Raw genomic sequence first — 23,855 nt, 5'->3', positions numbered from 1 at the left:
GTCTGCCCCATTATACTCAGATTTTTTTTTTTCGGGCTAAAAGTATCTGGAACACGACAACCGCAGTACGCACAGACATGGTTGAGGTCTTGTTTGAAAAGGGACATTTCAGACGTCGAGTTGTTCGAGTTTGATCATTATGAATGTACAATTAAAACAGAAATGAGTGAAAAAAACGTAAAAAAAAAAAAAAAAAGTCCAAGTTTCGTCTCTTGGAAGTCATTTACATCCAGCCATTTGCGCCCTGTGGACTGCATAGCATTGGGCACACGAAGACAGACAACTTGAGCCGATGCTGCATTTAAAGGAAACTCAGAAAACTGTAACTAGTGCTGGCTTTCACAAAACCTGAAAACTATAATCAGAAGGCCACAGAAGGTGTTGTTTCACACATGTGCCCATGGTATAGATCTATGTTGCAAAATTGAAGGTGTAAACTTGAATTCACCTCACCTTATGTTGAGCTGCGCGGTAACAGGCGGAAAAATTTAATAATCCACCCAATGAGTAATTTGGCCAAGCGCCGCATTCCGCCAGAACTGCTTACGCTAATATTTGAAATTATTAATTGGATGGATGATTACAACTTTTGGCCGTCTACTACTGCGCAGCGGCAACATAGGGTGAGGTAAATTAAAGTTTACATTACACGGAGTTAAGACGCCCGTTCATCGTTCCCGACGTTCATATTCAGGTCGGACGCTGGAAATTTGTCGGCCATGACAAAATCGGGTCAAAATCAGGCTGAATTTGTGTGGTCTGATCCCGGCATTATGGAAACACGGAAATGCTTAATATTATATTTTTTGTCAGCATTTCCACCGTGCACAACCGATACTCTTGCAGTGTGTACACAACGCATAATTTTCAAGTTATTAAGTTTCAAGTAATATTATTATTATTATTATTATTATTATTATTATTATTATTATTATTATTTTAATTGCTGTGAAATTTGATAATCTGATAGTGAATGTTGGACATAAAGCCAACGGGATTTTTCCATTGGATTTTGGATTATTGTAATTACTCGGGACACACAGCCATCTTGTTGGACGAAACGTGTAAGTACCATAAACTTTTTTTTGTTTATTTTTTTTTGAAATAATCCAAAATCCAATGGAAAAATCCCACTCACTGTCTTTCTGTCGAGGGGAGCAGGGTGACACTGGCTCCTGGGTTGGCCTACAAAAAGACGTCATCACTGCGCAGTTCGAGGGAAAACATGGGTAACGGCGCGTCAAGAGCCTTGGCCAATAGAAAAGAGATTTTAGCACCACGTGACCAAACCCGGAAGTTGATTCCATGTTTCGACTTGGGGACTCGTACTATACAAGCGTTACAAGCAGCAAGATTCAAGTCCTTAATGCTGAATGTAGTCTAGAGGGATAACGTGTCAAAATGACCCAGGCCGAGAGGGAACAGGAGAACGGGAAGGAGAAAGAGAAGGAGCGGGACAAGGACAAGGACAAGGAGCAGCAGCGCGGGGTGAAGAGACCCATCGTTCCCGCAGCGATATCAGAACCGCTCCAGGAGGTTAGGGTTACTCACACCTATTATTTAAAGTACAGATTATCCCTGACACAAAACTACGCAAGTAGACATGAAAGTACCACATTGGCATTTCTACTTCAGTACATTTATTCCTAATAGATTTCGAGTAAAAACACTTGTTATACTTCATAAAGTACTACTCTGCTGATGATGTTCACATCCTGATTACGATTTACAATAAAATGTAAAGGTTGTGTCATAGTGATATAGAAGGATCTGGACCTGATTAGTCACTGATGAGCAGTTAAATACACACAGTCGTTTTCCCTGCTTTATATCTATGAAAATATAAATCCTGAAATGTAATAGATTAAAAAGTATAGATAGATAGACATAGAAAATATGTTCCTGTATTGAATGTGCAGGTACTTGAATGTATCTGTAAAATCTACTTAAGTGCAGTAATGAATGCTGATTATAATGCATCTTAATAAGACAAGATAGCTGTGCAATTGATGCTGTTTTCTATAGTGAAAATGTATCTAACTGACCCACGGATCTAAAAAAAAAGAGAAGAAGGTGGTGTGATTAAGTCTTAAATCCATGAATAAAGTGTATAGGCAATTGGCCATGAATGACCTTTGTATACATCCTTGTCTAAATCTTCCTAACATGGCCTTGTTCTCCATCAACACATTTTAAGTTCTTCTTCTTCTTTCAGCAAATCCAGAGCAACTTTGTCGTCGTCATTCACTCGGGTTCCAGGTCCCTCCGGATCGGACGAGCAACCGACACACTCCCAGTGACGGTGCCGCACGTGATTGCCTGCAGACACAAGCAGAGCGGGCAGCCCAAATATGAAGATCCCTGGCTCATGAGGGACGGCTTGAACGTACGTCTGCATCAGCTGATTGAGCAACTGTATATCTCAAGTCTCTCTATTTCTCCCCACTGACGCTATAACCATCATACAGCAGTAAAATTACAGCAGTAATCAGTGTAATGTATCTATCTTTTTCTGATGCTGTCGTCAGAAACCAGAGAGCACGGAGCAGCGGCAGAATGGTCTGAAAATGGTCGACCAGGCAATCTGGTCCAAGAAGATGTCCAACGGTGTGCGAAGGACGCCCGTGTCCCCTGACCAGGTGTGGTTCAGCATGTTTGATCCAGAAGTGACGTTAGGACTTCTGGAGAGACATTGTATAAACTCTGTTATTTATATTCTTGTGTGTGTGTGTGTTTGCGTGTGTCCCAAGGCCAGGTCTTACAACCGCCAGATTCGCCCGGCAGTGCTGGACAGCAGCTCCAGGGTGAAGTGGACCAACACGACCCACCATCCTCAGTTCCTGGTGGGGGAGGAGGTCAGTGTGCCTGTGTGTGTGTAATAAGAAAAAACATGCTTTCTTACTTTTCAACAATTCTGTAATTGAATCATTTATTACTTTAATTTACAATTACTAACTCACACACTCACTTACTCACTCACTCTCACTCAAGGCTCTGTATGTTAATCCGTCTGACTGCTACGACCTCCACTGGCCCGTCGTCAGAGGGCAGCTCAACGTGCACCCGGGTCCCGGGGGTTCGCTCACCGCCGTCCTGGCTCACCTGGAGTCAATCTGGAGCCATGTGATCAACAAACACCTGGAGATCCCCACCCGGGACCTGAAGGTGGGGGAGGCAGTAACCAGTCCCTCCAGGAGTTTTTCTGTGATTATATATGCGGTATGTATATTATGTACACTTAACTCCTTTTTTCTGATTGGTCGCCAGTATTACAGGTGCATCTTATTGGTCCCTGACATCTACAACAGACAACACGTTAAGGAACTGGTGAACATGCTGCTGCTCAACATGGGCTTCTCAGGTATAGCACGCATGCACGCACACACACACACACACACACACATTTTAGTATATTTAGTATTTTTAGAGCTTATAGAGCTTATTGTGCGTAATTACCGGGTGTCATGACATTTCACTGCATATATGTGTGACCGTATGTATATGTATCTAATAAATAAGCTCTTGAACTTGAACACACACACACACACACACTCAATCTAAGTAACACACACACTTAGTAACACATACTTTCCAGGAAACCACAAGTTCCTCTCTTTAAACCTTCCCCTCCCACACAGCAATCATCGTGCACCAGGAGTCAGTCTGCGCCACCTTCGGCAGCGGACTCAGCAGCGCCTGTGTGGTGGATGTGGGAGACCAGAAGACCAGTCTGTGCTGCGTGGAGGACGGGGTGTCGCACCGCAACTCCAGGTGCGGACAGGGCCGTTCCGTCGTTAATCATCTTTCAGTGATGCAATGACGATGTGTGTTTATACTTTCGATCTGGCTCGGCAGGCTGTGTCTGGCGTACGGCGGTGCCGATGTGAGCCGTTCTTTCTTCTGGCTCCTGCAAAGGGCGGGCTTCCCCTACAGAGACTGTCAGCTGAGCAACAGACTGGACTGCCAGCTACTGCAGCAGCTGAAGGAGACCTTCTGCCACCTGGACCAGGTGTGTGTGTTTCAAATTAAAAGAGAGATGTGAAATTAATTGAAATAATATTCAATTCAATAAATTAATACATTCTATTCTCCGACAGGACATATCGGGACTACAAGATCACAAGTTCCGCACACGTTTCCCAGAAGCCCCAGCTCTTCTCTACCAGATTCGACTTGGGGACGAGAAATTACAGGTACTCCCTATACATAAAAAAGAAAAAAAAAGTTATATAAAGCATCTAGAGATGGGACCGATCCGATCCAATATCGGTGTTGACAGACGTCCCTGATCAACGTGCCGATCCAACTTCCATTTGATAGCTTGCGCTGGACCATGAACCCACCGTTTTATTTTGCAAATTTAATGGTCTGCCTCCTCAAGAATTCAACTCAGCATAAAATTACCTGTAAAGCGTCATGTGCGAATACGAACTGGCAGTTTGAGGTAGGCAAACCGTCACTGCACAGCAGCCATTCAGCTGTGTTGTAGGGCTGCATGAACGAAATTTGAATATTAGAAAAAAAATCGAAATGCTGAAATTGCCATTCAATTGTGTATTTTTTCTAATAAATAAATAATTGATTATACTTTTTTTGACTAACATTAGCGAATCAATTCCCATGTGAAAAGCAATAAAGTCCCCCCCCCTACTAAATTTGAGCATTTAAATTTTGAATATATTTGAATATATTAAATAATAAAGCATACAAATTCGAAGGAGATTATAGAGGAATATCTGCAGCCCTAAACAACAACAATAATAACAAGAAAAAAGAGCTCTGGCATCGGAGTCAATATTGGTATCGGCACATATACTGTATATCAGTATCAGATTGTAACTGAAAAACAGCGGTGCATCTCTGTGTGTGTGTGTGTGTGTGTGTGTGTGTGTGTGTGTGTGTGTGTGTGTGTGTGTGTGTGTGTGTGTGTGTGTGTGTGTGTGTGTGTGTGTGTGTGTGTGTGTGTGTGTGTGTGTGTGTGTGTCAGGCTCCCATGGGCTTGTTCTACCCGACCACGTTCGGCATCGTGGGTCAGAAGATGACATCACTGCAGTACCGTTCCCAAGGCGACGCCGAGGACCCCCACGATGAGCACTACCTTCTTGGCACGCAGAGCAAACAGGACCAGGTAGCGGGCACACGGGCACACTCTCTCTCTCTACCTGTTAGTAATCACTTGAGGGTTGGGTGATATCAATCTGCTTTGCTAGCTCTCTTCCTTTACTTTCTTCACTTCTTATTTCCTTCCCCCTCTTTTCCACCGCCCCCGTCTTCCTCCCTTTTTCCTTGTCTATCAGTCCTCCAAGTCCTCTTCAGACCGCAGGACCCTCCCCAGGCCTGGAGGGGGTATGGAGGGGGAGCTGCTGGGTCAGGGAGGGAGCGGGGACCCCGCCGACGCCCCCCGGCTCAGCGGGGGTGTGGGGGGAGCCCAGGGGGAGACTGAGCTGGGGGCCGCCCAGGCTGAGTGTCTGATGGGGGCCGCGGAGTCTGAGGAGCAGCAGCCCTCCGCCCTGCTCTCCAGGAAGACGGCCATGATGGGCCAGTTTGAGAGCAAGGCCCTGGGACTGGACAAGGCTGTTCTGCACAGCATCGACTGCTGTGGTGAGGGGGGTTCATAACATCAGTATATCAGTTTATACTACACACTATTGACGTAATTCATTATGCTTGTTATTCACTTTAGTTTTCTCTGTCGACAGCGTCGGATGAGACTAAGCGTAAGATGTACAGTTCCATACTGGTGGTGGGCGGGGGACTGATGTTTCATGGCGCTCAGGAGTTCCTGCTCCATCGTATCATCAACAAAATGCCGCCTTCCTTCAGGAGATTGGTGGACAATGTGGAAGTGATCACACGCCCCAAGGTAACCTGTCGTACACAGCCCCAGAATAATAAATGCATTAATGTAGGTGTGACAGAAACAAATCCTCTGGCTCCAGGACATGGACCCCTGGCTGATCTCATGGAAGGGCGGGGCGGTGCTGGCCTGTCTGGACACCACCCAGGAGATGTGGATCCACCAGGGGGAGTGGCAGCGGTTTGGCGTCCGGATGCTCCGTGAACGAGCCGCCTTCGTCTGGTGAAGCCAGTGGAACCTTACTGGCAAATTTCGCGAGATTGTGTCTTAACTATTGAAAGACTATTTCTGCCTTGAAAGCAGAACTCCCACAGCGGTAGTGAAGTTATAATTTACTTATTCTGTTGTTTTTATATATATATATATATATATATATATATATATATAAAAATAAACGTCCTTGTTTTTTTTCCCAGACCCATAAGTTTTGACCAGTTTCCCAGCTGTGGACATGGTTACATTATGAAAGGGTTAATGTTCATCGCTGTCACAGTACCACCAAAATAGAAATGCGACCACTCAAATGTTGGATGATTGATTTACATTTATGTAATTCAAGCACAATGCTGATTGGTAACAATTTTCATTTTCATGGACCCTTTGCTTAGCTTTCCACGTCATGTAAATATCCGTGTTTCCTTTATATGAAGCCTTGAAACTAAATAAAGTGACATTTTGATACCTCCGTCTAACATATTTAGGAGAATCAATGGAGTGATGGAATAATCTGCATCTGAACTGTAGCTCATGATCCATTTAAAAACATGGATTATTCAATATATTTGCAGTTTTTGGGGGAATTCTTTAATCCAAATTGTATTACGGATTATCACGTTAACCAAGGGTGATGGCATTGAAATGACAAACATTTAGACTGTAAATATTTATTTAAACCAAGGCATACAAAAGCAAGTACTAACTTCACCATTCTCATGGGGGGGGGGGCATCAATATAACAATAAACATCTTCAATGACAGGAAGGAGAGGAGTCAGAAGGAGGGAGGAAGTGATGCAACCAGCTGCTGTATCAGCCTCCCTGGACCCTAAACTGTAGGAATTCCCAGGGAAGTGTCAAGAATCTGCTGCTGCTGCTGCAGAAGCAGCCGATCAACAAGAGGGCACTAGCACGGTGACATCATCACCATGGTTACGATCAAACGTGCGTGCTGCGCCCGACGCCTACACTGGGTGTGCAGGCGTTTACCTGCAGAGAGAAATGCAAAGAAAGGAACAGTTAAGAGTGGAAAATGTGGATTTGTACAACATAGAGAGACAAAAGGACACATTGCTCTAACTCACGGTTATATTTTTGTGAACCGGTTTCATATTTTAATGATTAAGAGATTTTAAGTTATTTTCACAAAAGATCACTTTTTAATCTTTTTTTTTTCCAACAGTGAAATCCTTTTTGACAGTAAATATTATGAACCTACAAATAACTGACATTTCAGATGTATTGAGCTTTTCAACCCCCTCACCTTCCTCATCCTCCTCCTCCCATGGGTGGAGCACTGGGGCCTCCACCGTGGTTTATCCTGCCCATCCGCCTCCTGCCACCAGGGGGACCCGGGGGACTGCACAGAGCAAGGGAAGAGAACCGCTGAGATTAAATACAATAACAAGTGGTTTTACAAAACACACACTAACCCAAATCTAAATTTGGTTTACCCATGTACATGAACAGTTGGATAAACAATTGCCCATGTCAGGGGACCCACACTCTAATTTGTGTGTGTGTGTGTGTGTGTGTGTGTGTGTGTGTGTGAGAGTGAGTGTGAGTGAGTGAGTGACCCACCCTCTACCATCAGTGAAGCGTGAGGATCCAGAGTTTCCGTTCTTTGTCAGGTCTGGCTGAACCAGCGACTGAAAACTGTCACAGAACAGAGATGAGATCAGAGACGTCTTCTAAAGCAAGCACAGGGACATTCAGATGCAGAGATTCATGACAAGGACAATACTTGATATTTTTAAGTCAACAATATATCTGCACTTTGACCAGTCATGTACAACAGTAAGAAATATTCTTATTTAGCCTCAATTCTTTGCCTATCTGCCAAAACATGAATTGTAGCGTCTAAAATAAGTGGTAATAAGTAAAAGCCCCGATCGACTGTTTGGCCATAAGATACAAATCCCTGATGCAAAATACCTCATAGTAGATGTCTTTAATCGGACCTTGTATTATTATTAGTGAGTCACATGTTATGATTGGACAGGTTTACTCACAACAGGCCAATGAACTCCACTGCTCCCCAGAATAGATCAACCAGGAGGGATAGTCGCCATGGTGACTGAGCCCTGCTATCCAGGACCTGGCCTGAGAGAGAATAATTTAGTCAGTCATTTGCCTGAATCTACCACTTGATTTGAAATCACAACATAGGAAGTGACCTTTGGGGCTTAGAGAGCTAGTAGTGCAACTCTGTTGTTCATGTCTTAAAGTAAGGCCCAATGCATGTTGCTATTTCAGGAGTAATTTCCATTGATTGATGCCTTGTTAATGGCTACTACCTCGCCCTGACACAGGAGTCTGCGGTCAGATGACGTCGGCAGAGTCCTGTGTCAGGGCGAGGCTATCTTTGACAGAAAGTTAACGTGGTCCAAACTAGAAGCATATGGTCCTAATCTAGAATCTTGAAAATCCCAGGTTCGAAAGCCTGCCACATTTTGCTCCATACATGCACTGATCACCTCCCGCGTCTAGATTTTCCACGTCTAGTACCGAGGGACGCAAATTAAGATTTGAACGAATCAGTGGGTGACAGTACCTGACCAGACCACGATCAAATCAGCAAAATACAAACTTGTTTTGAACACAAATTGTAAATTGAAAGTATTGGGCTGATCGAACGAGAGGAGAACGAGAGTTAATATAGCCAAACGGGAGAGTGTTTTCTTGGTGTTTGTTGATGGGGAGAACGGCGTCTACTGCGTTGGCTATCAGCGTTAGCTTGGTTCATATTGCGCAGGACAGTCCAATATATTACACGACTGTAAACCGTACGCTTATACTTCCGACTATGTTAATGATCGACGGATCAAAATACCGAGCGACATCCGCTCTACAAAGAGTAACTTTGCCGAAGCGTTGCGAGCTACTCACCGTTAGACACGTACACCATCTTTGATGTTTACAGTGTGATTTACTTCCGCTTCCGGTTATTGCGTGATTACGTCGGTCGAGTTACGATGGCCACGTGACTATGACGTCAGGTGCCGCGATCGTCGCGCGACCGACCGGAACCACAAGTGGTTTGAAAGGTCGAAACGTTCCCGCGCTGTTCACCAGCTCATCAGCGCCGCTGTCTGTGGTTCAGCATTAACAACTGTCGGAAAAGCCGAAGATGGAGGCTGAAGCGCTGGGACGGTGTGTGGTGGAGCCGTGACGTCAACCCCCATCCCAGCCCTGCAAGTCCTGGCAGGAGAGATGCCACTAGATATTAGGAGGAAGCAGTCAAAGGGCTACGCTCAAAGGGCATTAAGAGCAACACTCAACAAGAGGTGTACTACATTAAGTGCTGGGAACAAGGCGGAGGACAAAAGGTCAATCTTCGGGTGGGCCGGCAAACTATATGCAGAGGAAGAAGAAACAGTCTTTATTTGTCACACAACACACCACACTACAACACATGCTTGCACACACACACACACACATGCTTTGGATGGTGGCCGGTGAAATGGTTTCTCTGCATTTAACCCATCCTGGCCTGTCCTTCCTCCGGGGCCACAGCCAGGAGCAGTGGGCAGCGTACGTAGACGCGCCCGAGGATATGAGGGTTAATGATATCATGGCGAGCCCAGCAGTAGTAATTCCTGAGATTGAGCAACGCATGCAATCATAGATTGTACCAAGTAGAAAGACAGTATACGATGGATGAACTGAGGAAGACAGGAGTCCAGGAGATCAGCATTAAAGCTTCAATGAACCTGCCAAGTGGGTCGTGTAGTAGACTTCTCTTTGAGTTTATTAGACTGACAGGATCAATAGGTAGGGCTTCATGTCTGGTCCACGCTCTGGAGCAGAGAGTAGCGGTATTGCAACTAATACGCTGGTTGCCAACCGCTGTTGAAAACCAAAATGAAGAAGAAGACGACCAGCGCACCACCTCGGGTCTTCGGCTTTGAGTTATTGACAGGAGAATATACCTACTCTATATTTACTCACATCTAAATTATGCTGCATTTATTATTGAAGTGGTTCACCCAGCACGAGTGAGACATCATCCATTTGTGGATCGAGAAAGATAGTTATGTTTCTGTTTTCTTTTTTGCATTTAAAAATCGAAACAGATTTGTGCATTCTAGCATTTAATTGTGAATTCAAATATATTTATGTTTGTTTTTTTTGCGTTTAAAAATCTTATTCAGATTTGTGGGTTTTATTATATGCATCTGTAAATTGTGATACCCTTTTACCCATTTAACATAAACACTTTTTATTAAATAGAACAGCCAGGAGATGGCAGTCTAACCACCCAAACATCAAGTTCTTTGTATTTGTTTTATCATGTTGTACTTGTACCTTTCAAATCAACACAAAAAATAATTATGAAGTTGACCAATTTCATATATTATACGTTTTAATTCAATTCATCAAGGTTCATGGTGCAAATGTGATTCTGTTAACATTGATGAACTTGTGAAGTCTCGAACAGGTCAGGCCTTGCTTTGTCACATGCTTCTTTAAATCCAAATCGTAGTTGTAGAGCGTTGCAGTCTTAATTGAACTGTCAAAATCAACGGGCTCCAGAGTTAACGGCTTGGAAAATATTTGACCTGTTGTTTTTGATTTGCCCTTTTGTTGAGAAGGTTATGAACACTGCATGTGGTAGGTGGTACTGGTGACCATCCACCCCAACCCCATAAAATTGAACGTCCTCTACAAACCTTAACATTTAAATGACGTTTTTAAAAATGCTATTCTATTCACCTGCTTTGTGGACTGGTTTATAAATTGTTTTATCAGCACAGAATGTTTGCTTAGGTTTGCAAATAAGGCATTCCGGTTTTTAAGGGTAGGCCGCCATTTTAAAATATGTTACTTTAATGGGATTCTCTAGAATTTGATCTGCTATAATGTTAACTTTTTAGTAAAATTATATTGGTTATTTTACTAAAAGAGGCTTACATATAATGTTAGGAAAAAAACTGCAAGTGCTCTATTTTCGCCAATTAACCTGATCCGGGGGGGAGATGGAAAAAAACAACAAAAAAACAAAACAATATATGAGTGGGCATGGTTTGACTGGCACCATAGTGTGTGGCGTGATGAATGAGATTCACAGATCTGAAGGAGCGACGGCCCGGGGATCCCCACAGCAGCGTTCCTACGCAGGTTGAGCAGCTGAGTGGGGCAGAGTGTCTGGATGCCCACGGCCTCCGTCCTGCGGTCTGTTCCCACCCTTGGTGTCTCAGACTCTGGCAATGGTTATTGTCCTGCACACCAACACCCTGTTCAGAGAGAGAGAGAGAGAGAGAGAGAGAGACTGACTTTTAAGGTTCCTTTATTTTGAGAGAGAGAGAGAGATTATATTTTTCACTTTTTGTTTTCCATTTGCCTTGGCAATGCTTCCCATGCCAATAGAGAGCTTTTGAAATATAAAATTGAGAGAGTGAGACGAACAGAGAGTGAGATTGGGAAACATAGAAAGACAGGGACTGAGGGTTTCTCTGTGACATGGTGAGAGAGACAGCCACTCGGTGAGACAAACCCAGTGACACACACACACACACACACACACACACACACAGGCAGACAGTGAGGCTGACAGAGGCATAGTCGGAGACAGACATACCGACAGAGTGAGAGTGAGACAGTGAGAGAGGCGGGTGTGACTGACAATGGGGGGGGGGGGGGGGTTCAGGAGGCCTCTGGTGGTATTCCGCTGTGTGGGCCGCAGCACAGAGTCGTGCTGTTGTTGCCGATGATGACAGCAGAGCGAGTCATGGGCGTGTTGGATGTCCGTAGGAGGGACGACGACACAATGGAAGGAAAGACACGAGTGTGTTGCCTCAAAGTGACACTCGAGGCCAAAGTGCAATCGGTGCTGGTTGGTGATGAGCTTCAACCCTGTGGCCTGCTTCGGAGAAAACGCAAGGGCATGGACGATGTCAGGCATATGTTTCCTAATCATTATATTGGTTCAAAAAGCCACACGACTGTTACGGTAGAAGCCTGTCTCATAGAAACACGAGATAAATCTATCGGGAAATGTTTTTGTAAAGCGTGCATTCAACTGAGACGTGTTTTATAAGAGTCTACATTGTACCAGAAACCTAGAGCTGCTGTTGGATTTGCTTATCGATCAAGACCCGTTTTAAAGTCTGTATGACTGGGGGGTAGTTGTGGAGGGCTACCCCTCAACCCCAGGGTAGTTGTAGCCTCGCGGCAGGCAATTAAAATGGCTTCGGCTTTACACAAAGGTTCCATCTGCGTCCCCTTCATTGTGTCTGTCTGGTCGACCCCGTCAAGCGTCGCCGTATTATCAAACTATAGTTGAAAAAATATTTAAATCGCCGTGTTTTTCAATATTCCTCCTCTCTCTACCTCAGCATGGTCGCGTCTGGGACGCTTCACCACGTAGCCGGTGGAAAACCACCGTGCCAACGTGTCCAATCGACTTCTACTGTTAAATATACAGTAGATGGTTACAAAAGCCATGACTATATGTTCTCATGAATACGCCCTATGCCCTAAAAACCTTGCTCTCTACCATGAAAATAGAATCAATTTAGACAACTGAACAGTGCCAAACGCTAATAAACACATGAAAGAAAAGTATTGCACCTTTTAAGTAAATCACATTGGTGAAAGTTTTCCTAGCAGGAAGTAGTTGTGCGATTGGGGATAACAGTCAAAGCATGGTTTTCTCCTCCATATTGCTCGCGTGAGCAGAGATATTCTCTGCGCGAGTGCAGAAATAATAATATTATTGCATGCACAGCTGTTTGAGTTGTGCGGCTCCACTACATTTATGGCCTGCTCAGAATTTTATTACAGAGGAACTTACTGAAGTATTCTGTTCAACAGCAGTCACAATGTGGAATTTTTCTCTCTCATTGCAAGTCTCTCTAAAAGGAAACTGTGCATAAATACCAATAAAAACGTAAACTTTTATTTGGGGTGAGCTAGTTGTGTACACTATCTTGTCTCTGCATCAAAAAGTAATTGATAGACTTTTAGACCCCACGCTCCATGGTACTGGAGACGTTATTTGCGTCACACGCGCCCTCGTACTTGGGGAAAGTATAAACCTCTATACAGGTTTGATTGAGGGTATTCCTGAGGAAAGCAGGTTGGGAACCCCTGGTCCACATGAATATGTATGTATATGTGTGTGTGTGTGTGTGTGTGTGTGTGTGTGTGTATGTGTGTGTGTGTATATATGCATGTGTGTGTGTGTACACATATATATATATTGTCTGTGTGTGTGTGTATGTATGTATGTATATATATATATATATATATATATATATATATATATATATAGATAGATATGTATGTGTGTGTGTGTGTGTGTGTGTGTGTGTGTGTGTGTGTGTGTGTGTGTGTGTGTATATGTGTATTTATGTATGTGTATGTCAGTAGTACATTGCCCTGGCCCCTGGTAAAATCCGGTTGATAACTCCTGGACTAGGAAGTAATTGCGGCTGACCTTCTCCCTCAACAGTCCCTCAACCTGCTGCCACAAAACACTGAACCTCTCCAGATAAAGAGAACACAGCTCCTATTGTACATTCACCAAATTCTGGAAACAGTTTTTTTTTTTTTTGGGGGGGGGGGGTTATGGCTGCTGCCCCAGGGCCCGTGAACTTCCTATTCAAGGAGAAATAAATACATGAATAAATCAATAGGGAGAGAAAAATAAAAGAAAGTGAAATAATGAGGTGAAGGAAGCGGAGTTCCTGCAGCTGCCACCTTTCACACCGTCTAAATGGCAACCCCCCGCCATGCTGGGAGCTCCTCTTGCAGGCACTAGGCGGCTGCCAGGGTGTGAAGGGGGGGATGGGGGGTACTTGAACTTGGCATGGCTTAGTGATCAAATGAAAGTGCATCCACACAATCAAAAATCTATTGTTGACACTATTATGAGCCATTATTCATAAATTATTGAGACTTCATTCAGTTTATGTATTTATTTATTCATCAATCTATTTCAATGTCCTTTATTTTCTTTGTCTTATGTTATATTTTGTGCTTGTATTTAGAATCTAGACTCTGACTAAGTTACACTCTCATTATTATTCTTATATTCATTACTTATTCTGACCTCCACAGCCTCTGTCCTGCTGTCTGGTCTCAGCCTTAGCGTCCCAGACTATTGTGGCAATCGTAAATGTCCCGCTCACCAACACCCTGTTCTGTGGCCTCCACTCCAGCTCCTGGACGGTGAGATCACTGTGATGTGGGAGTGAAGTGAGGTTACACTGTGAACTTCACTTATCTTTATATACATTCTTACCTTACGCAAAGGCAAGGTGGACCTGTGGCTGGACCTTGCAAATGCGTACGGATCCATAACACACAAACTTGTTGAGCGTTCCCAACATCGACTTCATGTTCCCAGCAAAATCAAGAATGTTATTCTTGACTATTACGGTAACTTTAGGCTAAGAGTCACTGCAGGGTCTGGTACATCAGACTGGCATCGGCCTGAGAAAGGCATCATAACAGGCTACACCATCTCAGTCATCCTTTTCGCTCTAACCATATAAATTGTTGTCAAGTCAGCAGAGGTAGAATGCAGGGGCTCTTTGACCAAGAGTGTGACAGCACCCAATAAGAGCATTCATGGACGACCTGACTATCACTACTTGCAGGTGGATACTCAAAGGCCTAGAGAAGATCATCACCTAGGCAAGGACGAGCTTTAAACCAACAATATTAAAGTTTCTAGTGCTGAAGAGGGGTAAAGTAGTGGACAAGGTCTGGTTGTCAATGAACGCGTCCCCATCCTGTCCATTACAGAGCAGCCAGTCAAGAGCCTCGGAAAGATCTTTGACTGCAGCCTCAAAGATGCTGCTTCCACCCAGAAAACTAACAAAGATCTTGAGGCCTGGCTCACCAAGATGGACAAAAGTGGGCTGCCGCGGAGGTTCAAGGCCTGGATTTACCAGCATTCCACACTACCCCGGATCCTGTGGCCTCTGCTGTTGTATGCAACGCGGATAAAGACAGTCAAGGCCATGTACAGGAAGATCAGCAGCTACTTGCGAGGATGGCTAGGCCTACCATGCTGATCTGAGCAGTGCTGCTCTGCATGGCACCAGTAACATCGTGCAGCTCACCATCAGTGGCCTCACTGATGAGTTCATGGTGTCGTGGACACAGGAAACACTCCAGTAGAGAGGATCCAGGGATCCAAAAGTGGCATCTGCCGGCATCCAGGCTCAAACCACCAGGAAATGGAGCGCAGATAAATCTGACGGAGAGAGTCATGGCTGAGGCAGAAGGCACTGGTGGGGTCCGTAGCAACAGGCGTGCAGGCATAGGCTACTTCCCGGCCACCAGGGTCGACAACGTTCAGGGTAAAGAGCGGCAACATATAATTCAGGAGGAACTGTGGGTAGGTGTGGAGGAGGTACGAACCCAGCAGGATTGTAGGGATGGCACAGCAAGGATGAGAAAGTGTACTGCAGTGAAATATCACCTGGTCCAACATCTGGCAGACTTGCCAGATGTTGGATCACATCAGGTTCTCAGTCCAAGCTTCTATGATGTCCTACCCAGTCCAGCAAACCTTCACGTCTGGGGCAAAATTGAGACACCTTCCTGCCCTCGTTGTTCCGGAAGGGGATCCTTGGAACACCTCCTTAGCAGCTGCCCAAGAGCCCTTGGAGACGGATGCTATCGCTGGCGCCATGACCAGGTGCTTAAGGCAGTCGCTGAGAGTGTAGCCATGACCATCAACACCAGCAAGGGCAGCCTCCGCCAAAGACCATCACATTCCTCAGAGCCAGAGAGTGGACCTGGGCAAGCAACTGAAATTCCCAGCCCGGATAACATCAACACAGCTTGGACTAGACATGATCATCATTTCAGAGTCCATCAAGAAACTGATCATGCTGGCACAGTGCCCTGGGAAGAGCGAATTGACAAGGCCAACGAGACTACTACTACTGCTACTGAGCATCACTGGGGAGGCAAAGAGAAAGAACATAAAGATTCGCTACTGCAGCTGTGGAGAAAGCCACTAGGTGGGCAGACCTGTGAGCAAATGCTGCTGGGACGCAAGCTGGGGTCTGATCAACCCCGGCCGCCTGGGCGAGGGAGTCTGAAGTTCAAAGACCCGAAACTCCCAATGACCCCAGGTTCCATCACTGATGATGTATCCCAGTGCATCTGCAGGATGTATCTTTCATCATCACCTACTACTTATTTTTCTTACATTGCTGAGATGCACAAGGAGCAAATGTTTCGTTCTTGAAATGAGACTTGGAAAAAAGTAATTGGGTCAATTTAAAGGACTGGCTTTAGTTCATCAATATTAGTTTAGAGTTAGAATCTACACCTTAATTTGTCAATTTGATGTTGATGAATCCCAAAAAAATTGAATTCTGACAAATCTCTCTTAAATGTAATGTTGTCTCTTAAATGTAATATGTTTTGTTATATTGTTATGCACATGAAAATAAACTACTTGAACTATCAACTAAATTTTGACCGATGCAAAGTGGTAAATTCGGCAGGTGTGTGTGTGTGTGTGTGTGTGTGTGTGTGTGTGTGTGTGTGTGTGTGTGTGTGTGTGTGCTCCATTAAGGTAACGTGGCGTCAGTAAACCAGCGTCTTTCTTTTTTCCCCAACCCCCCCGTGGTCTCTCTTCCTGCCCTCCACTCCGTCACACCTCTTCTTTGTGTCACTGCCTTTGTGTGTGTGCGTAGCGCCATTTTACCAGCTCCCCCTTTTGATTCTCCCTGTGACTGTTGAAGTTTGTTTGAACAGCGAGGACCCGGTTCGTGGAAACGCCGGGGATGTTCCGTTATGTCAGCACTGCGGCGAGCGTGACCTTTTCCCTCCCTCCGTTGTTTGTCCCGACATCCTTTTATTTTGCCCATTCTTGACATTCTTTCTCACCCGTCCGACCTTTCTCTCCTCTGTCACTGTGTTTTCGTCTCACTTTAAAAACAAAACAAAACTGAATAAAAGACCCCGTCGAACCCCTGTTGCTGATGAGTCACGACAGAATGGAACAGTGTGATTGTCTCCTGGATTTCCACGGTTTTTTAACACAGCCGTGGCTTTTTGAACTCGGGGGGCCAGAGGGGTTCACACTGTAACGGAATGAATTAGGGATTTACAGAGACGACCGAATATCTGCTCCTGGCTTCTGTGTGGTTGTAGTGTGTATCTTTGTTCTGTATTTATTGTGGCTGATGTGTATGCTGATACATCTTAAAGCTAGGGAGTAATAATGAAAAAAGGTGACTAAAATGTAATAAAACTGCCAAATTGTCCACAATGTATTTCTTGTTTTCTTGTCTATGGGTTCCTAAACTTTTAAATTAGAAATTTTGCCACGGCAGATTAAGCTATGGCTATAAGGACCCACCTTTCATAAAATATATATAAGAAGAGCGAGAGAGAGAGAATTTTGAAAAAATATATAATTTTGCCTCTGCAATCCCTGCACAGACCCCTAGGGGGCTGTGGACCCTAGTTTGGGAACCCATGCTCTAGTCAAAGTGTAATTATATTGTAATATATTTTGTGAACCAATGAACCTGTATAAACTGAAAGAAAATTAAGATTTTTAGAGTGAAAGGGGAGTAAAATGGCATTTACAGAATGTGTGGCTGCATATGTGTTGTAAATGAGTGTGTGTGTTTCACTGTTTCCACCTTAAGTGTCTAAGCTCCCTCAGTCTTGACAATCCGGCCGCTCATGGGAAATATTCTCTTAAGCTGTGGGAGCCATCTGAACTCCTCCTCCTCTCCTCACTCCCCTCACTCGCATTTGGCTCGCCTCCATCTCTCTTTTGTCGCGTTTATCAATCCCTCCATTCCCATGCTACGTCCTGAGCTGCTCTTGTGCCCGTGCCATGTGGGATAATATGGGAGGCCATTTCAGCTCACAATACGCAGTGCGAGACAGCTGCGGAGTGATTATGTCGACGCTCCGTTGGCAACGGGGATCTCTGGAACCATGATCTCATTGTTGTTGTTTGTCATTGTTGTCTGCGGCCGCGCTCACAGTGGTTATGACGATCGTCAGACCTCAAAGTTGTGAATGAAACACCTGTTGATTAGAGGGACATTCCGGATGGCCGAGGGTGTTTGTTTGTGTGCGACATTCCTGGAGGTAGATGATTCCGTAGGGGCTAATCTACCAGTCTATCTATCCATCAATCTATCCATCATCCAATGGTCGTACTTGTTGGCATCCACAACGCCCTGTGGTACGTAGACCAGTCATTTTTAACCCGGGGACTGCAAGTGAGGCACCAAATATTTAGCGAAACAAAGATTTTATGAATATCTATATTCATATATTTTCTTCAAAACGTCTTGAAATAATTAGTAGTGATAAATTGGACAGAAAATAGAATCCAGTTTGATTTTTAGGAACCTATAAGGTGTGACAGGGGCAGCGGCCATCAGCCGACAGGCACCAGCTCCCTCTGGACTCTCATTAAAAAGGCTTCACTTCAGTGTTTGAAAAACACCAAGGAAAATGCTGAACCTGTCAGTGGACTGTCACTCTCTTGGCTGTTTTCTTGTAACTCTCTTGCTTCCAGCTGTCAGACAGCCATCCCAGAGGTGCTCCATTAAAAGTGTCCTGGATTGCAATCCTGTCCGCTCTGCACTGCCCAACAAATCAACAACAAATACATCCATTCTGCAAACATTGATTTTTACAACAAATTGAAATAGATACAAACAAATGTCAAGACATAAACAATCTACAATTTGATTTGAAATACATAAAAAACAAAAAAAACCCTATTCACATAGTGAAATATATCACATCAATATTATGGTAAAACTTACCAAACAATCAGGTGAAAAGAAAAGCGTTGCATGGTGTAGAATAGAATGTACTTGGTTAATGAACAATTTCATTGCATAATCTTTGGGCATCTCTGCCAAGAGGTAGGAGTTTAGAGAGGGAGACGGAGTCTTTCTGGCCTTGGTTTGCCAACATGGCAAAAGTTTTTTATTATAAAGATGAACAAAAATGCTTGCTGGCCACAAGTATAAATAATAAAGAATAATGATTTTGGGCGTAGGAGGAATTAAGGATGGGTGAACTGGCAGATAGAGGAATAAATAAAGTATATTCCTGTATCTGCCAGTCCACCCATTCCTAATTCCTCCTGTGCCCGAAATCATTATTCTTTATTATTTATACTTTCCGAACTGGCTCCTGGTCGGCTCTCGAGCCCCATCCACTGATCCCCTCTGCAAGGCAGACAAACATTAAGAAAGCTCCCTGGCCCGAGTCTGACCAATCAGCGCTGTGTGGGCGCTGATTCGGCCGACTCCAGGCAACGCGGGAAAGGGTACCATGCATGCTTGACCATGCACCTTGGTCCGCCACATGCCCCCACTGCCCAACTTAGGCCAGGGAGCTGTCCGGCCGACAGCTGAGCCCCCCCCATCTGCGCCGCCAGCCAATGGACCACCCGGATGTTTAAGGGCTGGAGAGCCAGGTACCGCTGGGTGATCCCGGCGTTTGTGTCCTCCATGCGGTGGAGAGAGAAGTTAGGGTTAAACAGCACTGGCTTCCCACAGAGAGCTGAATTTACCCACGCAAATGCCTGCTGGGACTTCTCTGACCACTGGACCAGATCTGGAGCACCTTTTCGAGTTATGTCGGGGGCTGGTGCTGGTTAGCTCCGAAAAGTCGGGTACAAACCTTCTATAGTAGCCGGCCATTCCCGAGAACTGCTTCACCTCCTTCTTCGTCTTGGGTCTCGCCGTGTTCGCGACCGCAACGTCTTTTTTCAAGCTGGTGTTGGACCAGGCCTTCACCCAAGTGGTACCCCAGATACTGTACCTTCCTCCATCCCACGGCACTCTTCTTTGTGCTGGTGGTGAGCCCCGCCCGTCTCAGGGACTCAAGTACTGCGCCCACATGCCGCATATGCTGCTTCCAGGTGTCGCTGTGAATGATTACGTTGTCTAGGTAGGCCGCGGCGAATGCTACATGCGGACGCAGGACATTGTCCATGAGTCTCTGAAAGGTGGCTGGGGCACCAGACAATTGAAAGGAAGTGTGCGTAAGTGGTACAACCCGAACAGAGTGGAGAACACCGATTTTTCCTTGGACCCCTGATACAAGGGAATCTGCCAGTCGCCCTTGGTTACATCCAGTGTCGTGAAAAAACAAGCCCTACCTAACTGGAGAAGTTCATCGACCAGCATTGGGTAGGCGTCGAACTTTGCAAATTCTCCTGTGATAACGGCTGAATCAGTGCATGTAACTTTGCTCTCAGGTCCATAACATACTGTATTTCGTTCCTACTGGTGCTAGGACCTTCCTCCCAGTTTTCTTTAATTAGATCTAGCACCCACCGTGGTGTCCTGCCAAAGAGGAGTTCAAAGGGAGAAAATCCCATTGTAGCCTTACTGGTACTTGGTAGGCCCCTTCCCTACCGGACCGGAGACCCGGAACCCCTGGCCGAGTTCCATCCGAGGGGTCCATCCTGGTGGTCGTGGCTGGGCCGCCCGCAGTGCTCACAGCCCTTCCCAGATGTCTGGCAGCTCCCCAATTTCCCACGGCTGCACTGCACTGGGAGCTGGCGGGGGACAGAGAGGGGACAACACAGGAAGGGGAGACAGCGTCCCGCGGCACCACAAGACCCGACTGGTAGACATCCGCTCAACCCTGGGCCGGCTGGAGGGGGATCGTGCGTGAAGGAAAAGGATCGTGTCCCGACACATCGGGGCGGGCTGGGGACACAGTGAATCTTGCATACGGTTGGTGGCTGGGGGCGAGCGGCCCATCATGGCATATTCCAGGAGCTCATGCTGGCGAGGATGCCCTGCAGCTAACAGTGGAGAAAGTCCCGCTCCTCCTCCAGTTCCGCAAGGCGCTTCCGCCGCCAGCAGATCGGCTCCGTGGTGCCTTTCACTTGGGTCCCAGCCCCTCCTGTGTTCCTGTTCAGATGACACTTGTGGGCGTCTCTGCCCACAGGTAGGGGTTTAGGGAGGGAGACAGAGTCTTTCTGGCTGTGGTTTGCCAACATGGTGAAGATTTTTTATTATGAAGGTGAACAAAAAGGATATCTGGCCACAAGTATAAATAATAAAGAATAATTATTTCGGGTGCAGGAAGAATGGCATTCCAAACTGGCTCCTGGTCGGCTCTCGAGCACTGTGCATCAATCCCGTCTGCAACACAGACAAACATTAAGAAAGCTCCCTGCCCCGAGTTTGACTGACCAGCACCGTGCCGGCGCTTACTCGAGGCAGCTTGGCAGCCGCGGGAAAGCCATGGTGCCGTCTGCAGCCGCAGCTTGACCACGCACCTTGGTCCTCCACAGTCTCCCAAAAATATTAAAGGCAAACTCTGATATACGTATACATAAATTTGATCCAAAGATGATACTATCTATCCATCCTCTCCCTCTGCGTTGCTTTGTTTCATTCTATATTCTTTGTTCTTAATTTCACTACTCAGATTTCTATCCATGTTTACTTTTCATTAGTTCTTTGTTTCTTACGCTTTGTCTATCTCCGCTGCTTGGCAATATTTCCCCTCCCCTTCCTTCCATTCTCTCTTTCCTCTGATTAAAATGAATAATTCACCAGTCTGCACTCCTGGTTGCCCTGGTGACCGCCTGGCATGGGCTGTTTGCACAGTGGCAGTTGAGGCCTGGCTTTTTTTAGGTGTGTGTGTGTGTGTGTGTGTGTGTGTGTGTGTGTGTGTGTGTGTGTTAGTGAAGGTGTGTAAGACAGACATTGATTGTCAGATTGTCTCCTCTTCTCGAAAAGACGGAAAGCAGATGTGAAGAAAATGTATTTGTTAAACCTCATGAAGTTGTCATCAAAATGGGACAAAAATTTTGCTTATCAACATTTTGAGAAATTGTTTTTACGTTGATATATTGGTGATTGCAGAGGGAACTGATGTAGAAAATCATTTACTGTAGAAGGCTGAAGAGGATTCCCTTCACTAAAAGAACACTGCTGCACCTTTTGTGTGCCGGTCGGTGTGTGTATATGTTTGCATTAATAACCTATGCAGTGGAGAGTTTTGCAATATGTGTGGTGCATAATTCACGACTTAAAGACTGGATGCTCTTTCATTGGTTGAACCAATCAGCGGAACGCTGTCAACCTGGACACGCCTGTCATTACACTGCTCACTGGCTCAGAGAAACAATATTGGTGTGTGTGTGTGTGTGTGTGTGTGTCTTGGGTTAGGCTGGGTTTGCTGTGCGAGGTTTCTGTTACGGCTGAGACTAGTGAACCAAAGCGCAAGCCAGACAGACAGGAATAGTGGTAAATAAGAACTGGGATTTATTGAAGGGATCAAGAGGAGGAAGAGGATGGCAAGCAAGGCAGGCGAGGAAGGTCGGGCAGGCAGGTCAGGTGGGTAGTTTGGCAGGCAAGCGGGTAGGCAGGCAGGGAATACTTCATTAAGTATCAGGAATTAAAGACTGGGAGGTGAGTGCAGGTGAGTAGGCAGAGCAGTCGAGGTGAATGACGTCACCACACTGGAAATGTCTTTCAATATTAACCTTTTTTGTTTGCTCATTTCTCACCGCATCAAGCATAGCGGTAAGCTAGCAGCTTGGCGGTGAAAGCAAACAAATCGCTCCACGCACTTTTCAATTCTTTATTTTCCTCTGAGACTTTTCTTTTTTTGGATTTGGAATGCATAGCTACTGTATTGTCGGCAAAGTAGTTCCAAATATGAGGAGAGTGTGTTGCCAGAGAGCGCATGCTGCTGCAATCCAGTTGCCACGCCCAGCCGTCTGTTCTCCCATTGGCTGGAATGTCTGCATTTGCGTGAATAAGGGGCCGAATATTCGATTTTGATTGGTTGCTCGACACGTGAGGACCCGCCTCGTCACATTCCTGTGGCGTGCTTACTATGCAGCTGCGTTCCATCAAAGCTGGAACTTGGAAAACTTTAACCTACTGATGCACATTTTAGTTGGCTGAAATGTTAAAACATTTTTATACGGTGTATGGGCTTCACAATTGAAGAATGTAAGAAACACTTTAGGTCTACAACCATGATAAATGAAAATGAAAATTAAAAAAAATGAACGTTATTCATTTCCATATAATTTTTTGTCAAAGCCACAGGGAGAGGCTAAAGAGCCGCAATCGGCTTGGGAGCCGCAGGTTACCGACCCCTGAACGCTACAAATAAGCATCCCTATGTACAAACTCCTACCAAATACTTTATAGACATTAAACAACAAATAACATTCAACAGGTAGGTTCAGTGACAGTGAAAACGTACATCTTGTCAATGACGCACAACTTTAAAGACCAGATGTATTGCTAAGGGGACACGTTTGTTCCAAACTCTTGCTCTTAACCTCTCACCTCTAACCTCTGACCCGAATGACGCTTTAACCCGGAAGTAGCGGCTGGTAACTAGGGGCGTGATATGCGCCACCTCACTCAACAGCAGGCTCGCACTCTAGTGGCATTTACCGTGGCAAATTGTAAGTAAATAAAGAGTAAATAAGTATTGAATACCGAACGTAACCGCCCGAACAATTCTAACACACACACACACACACACACACACACACATACACACATACACAGACAAGAGGGGGAGAGAGAGAGACTGGCTGCAGGCTAAGTTTTAGAGAAAACAAGTGGAGGGCGTGACAGTTTTGTCATGAAATTGGGAAATCGTTTTGCAGTGCACCACTTTGTGGTTTCAATTAATCATTACAAGCTGTGGACTCAAGATGCCTGATGATGAGAAATATATGAGTTAAAAGAGTTCAAAATATTAGAGAAAAATAGTTACTGATTTTGATATTGATATCATGTTAAATTCCTCCCTAATCAATCTGATAATAA

General features: G+C 45.2%; 2 protein-coding genes across 3 annotated transcripts; one reads left to right on the top strand and one right to left on the bottom strand.

The window, feature by feature from the left end:
- The first annotated feature begins 1,347 nt into the window (after positions 1–1,347).
- actr8 (actin related protein 8) lies at positions 1,348–6,595 on the top strand. 2 transcript variants are annotated; one of them, XM_080015786.1, is made up of 13 exons: positions 1,348–1,536; positions 2,216–2,386; positions 2,529–2,639; positions 2,751–2,855; positions 2,992–3,165; positions 3,268–3,361; positions 3,639–3,771; positions 3,856–4,009; positions 4,098–4,193; positions 4,988–5,128; positions 5,298–5,601; positions 5,700–5,863; positions 5,940–6,595. In XM_080015786.1, the coding sequence occupies exons 1-13, from the start codon at positions 1,402–1,404 to the stop codon at positions 6,081–6,083; spliced, it is 1,926 nt and encodes a 641-aa protein (XP_079871912.1). In that variant the 5' UTR covers positions 1,348–1,401; the 3' UTR covers positions 6,084–6,595. The 2 variants fall into 2 exon arrangements, with proteins under 2 accessions (XP_079871912.1, XP_079871913.1); XM_080015787.1 differs by lacking the exon at positions 5,940–6,595 and having other exon boundaries at positions 5,684–5,804.
- A 130-nt stretch (positions 6,596–6,725) lies between these two features.
- selenok (selenoprotein K) lies at positions 6,726–9,017 on the bottom strand. Its single transcript, XM_080015788.1, has 5 exons — positions 8,962–9,017; positions 8,085–8,175; positions 7,654–7,728; positions 7,337–7,432; positions 6,726–7,062 (listed from the first exon to the last, which is right to left on the bottom strand). Exons 1-4 carry the CDS (start codon positions 8,978–8,980, stop codon positions 7,342–7,344), a joined length of 276 nt encoding a protein of 91 aa, XP_079871914.1. The 5' UTR covers positions 8,981–9,017; the 3' UTR covers positions 6,726–7,062; positions 7,337–7,341.
- Positions 9,018–23,855: the final 14,838 nt, after the last annotated feature.

Source organism: Zeus faber (genome assembly GCF_960531495.2).
Source record: "Zeus faber genome assembly, chromosome: 15".
Classification (NCBI taxonomy): domain Eukaryota; kingdom Metazoa; phylum Chordata; class Actinopteri; order Zeiformes; family Zeidae; genus Zeus; species Zeus faber.
This window is presented reverse-complemented; position numbering and strand designations above follow the sequence as displayed.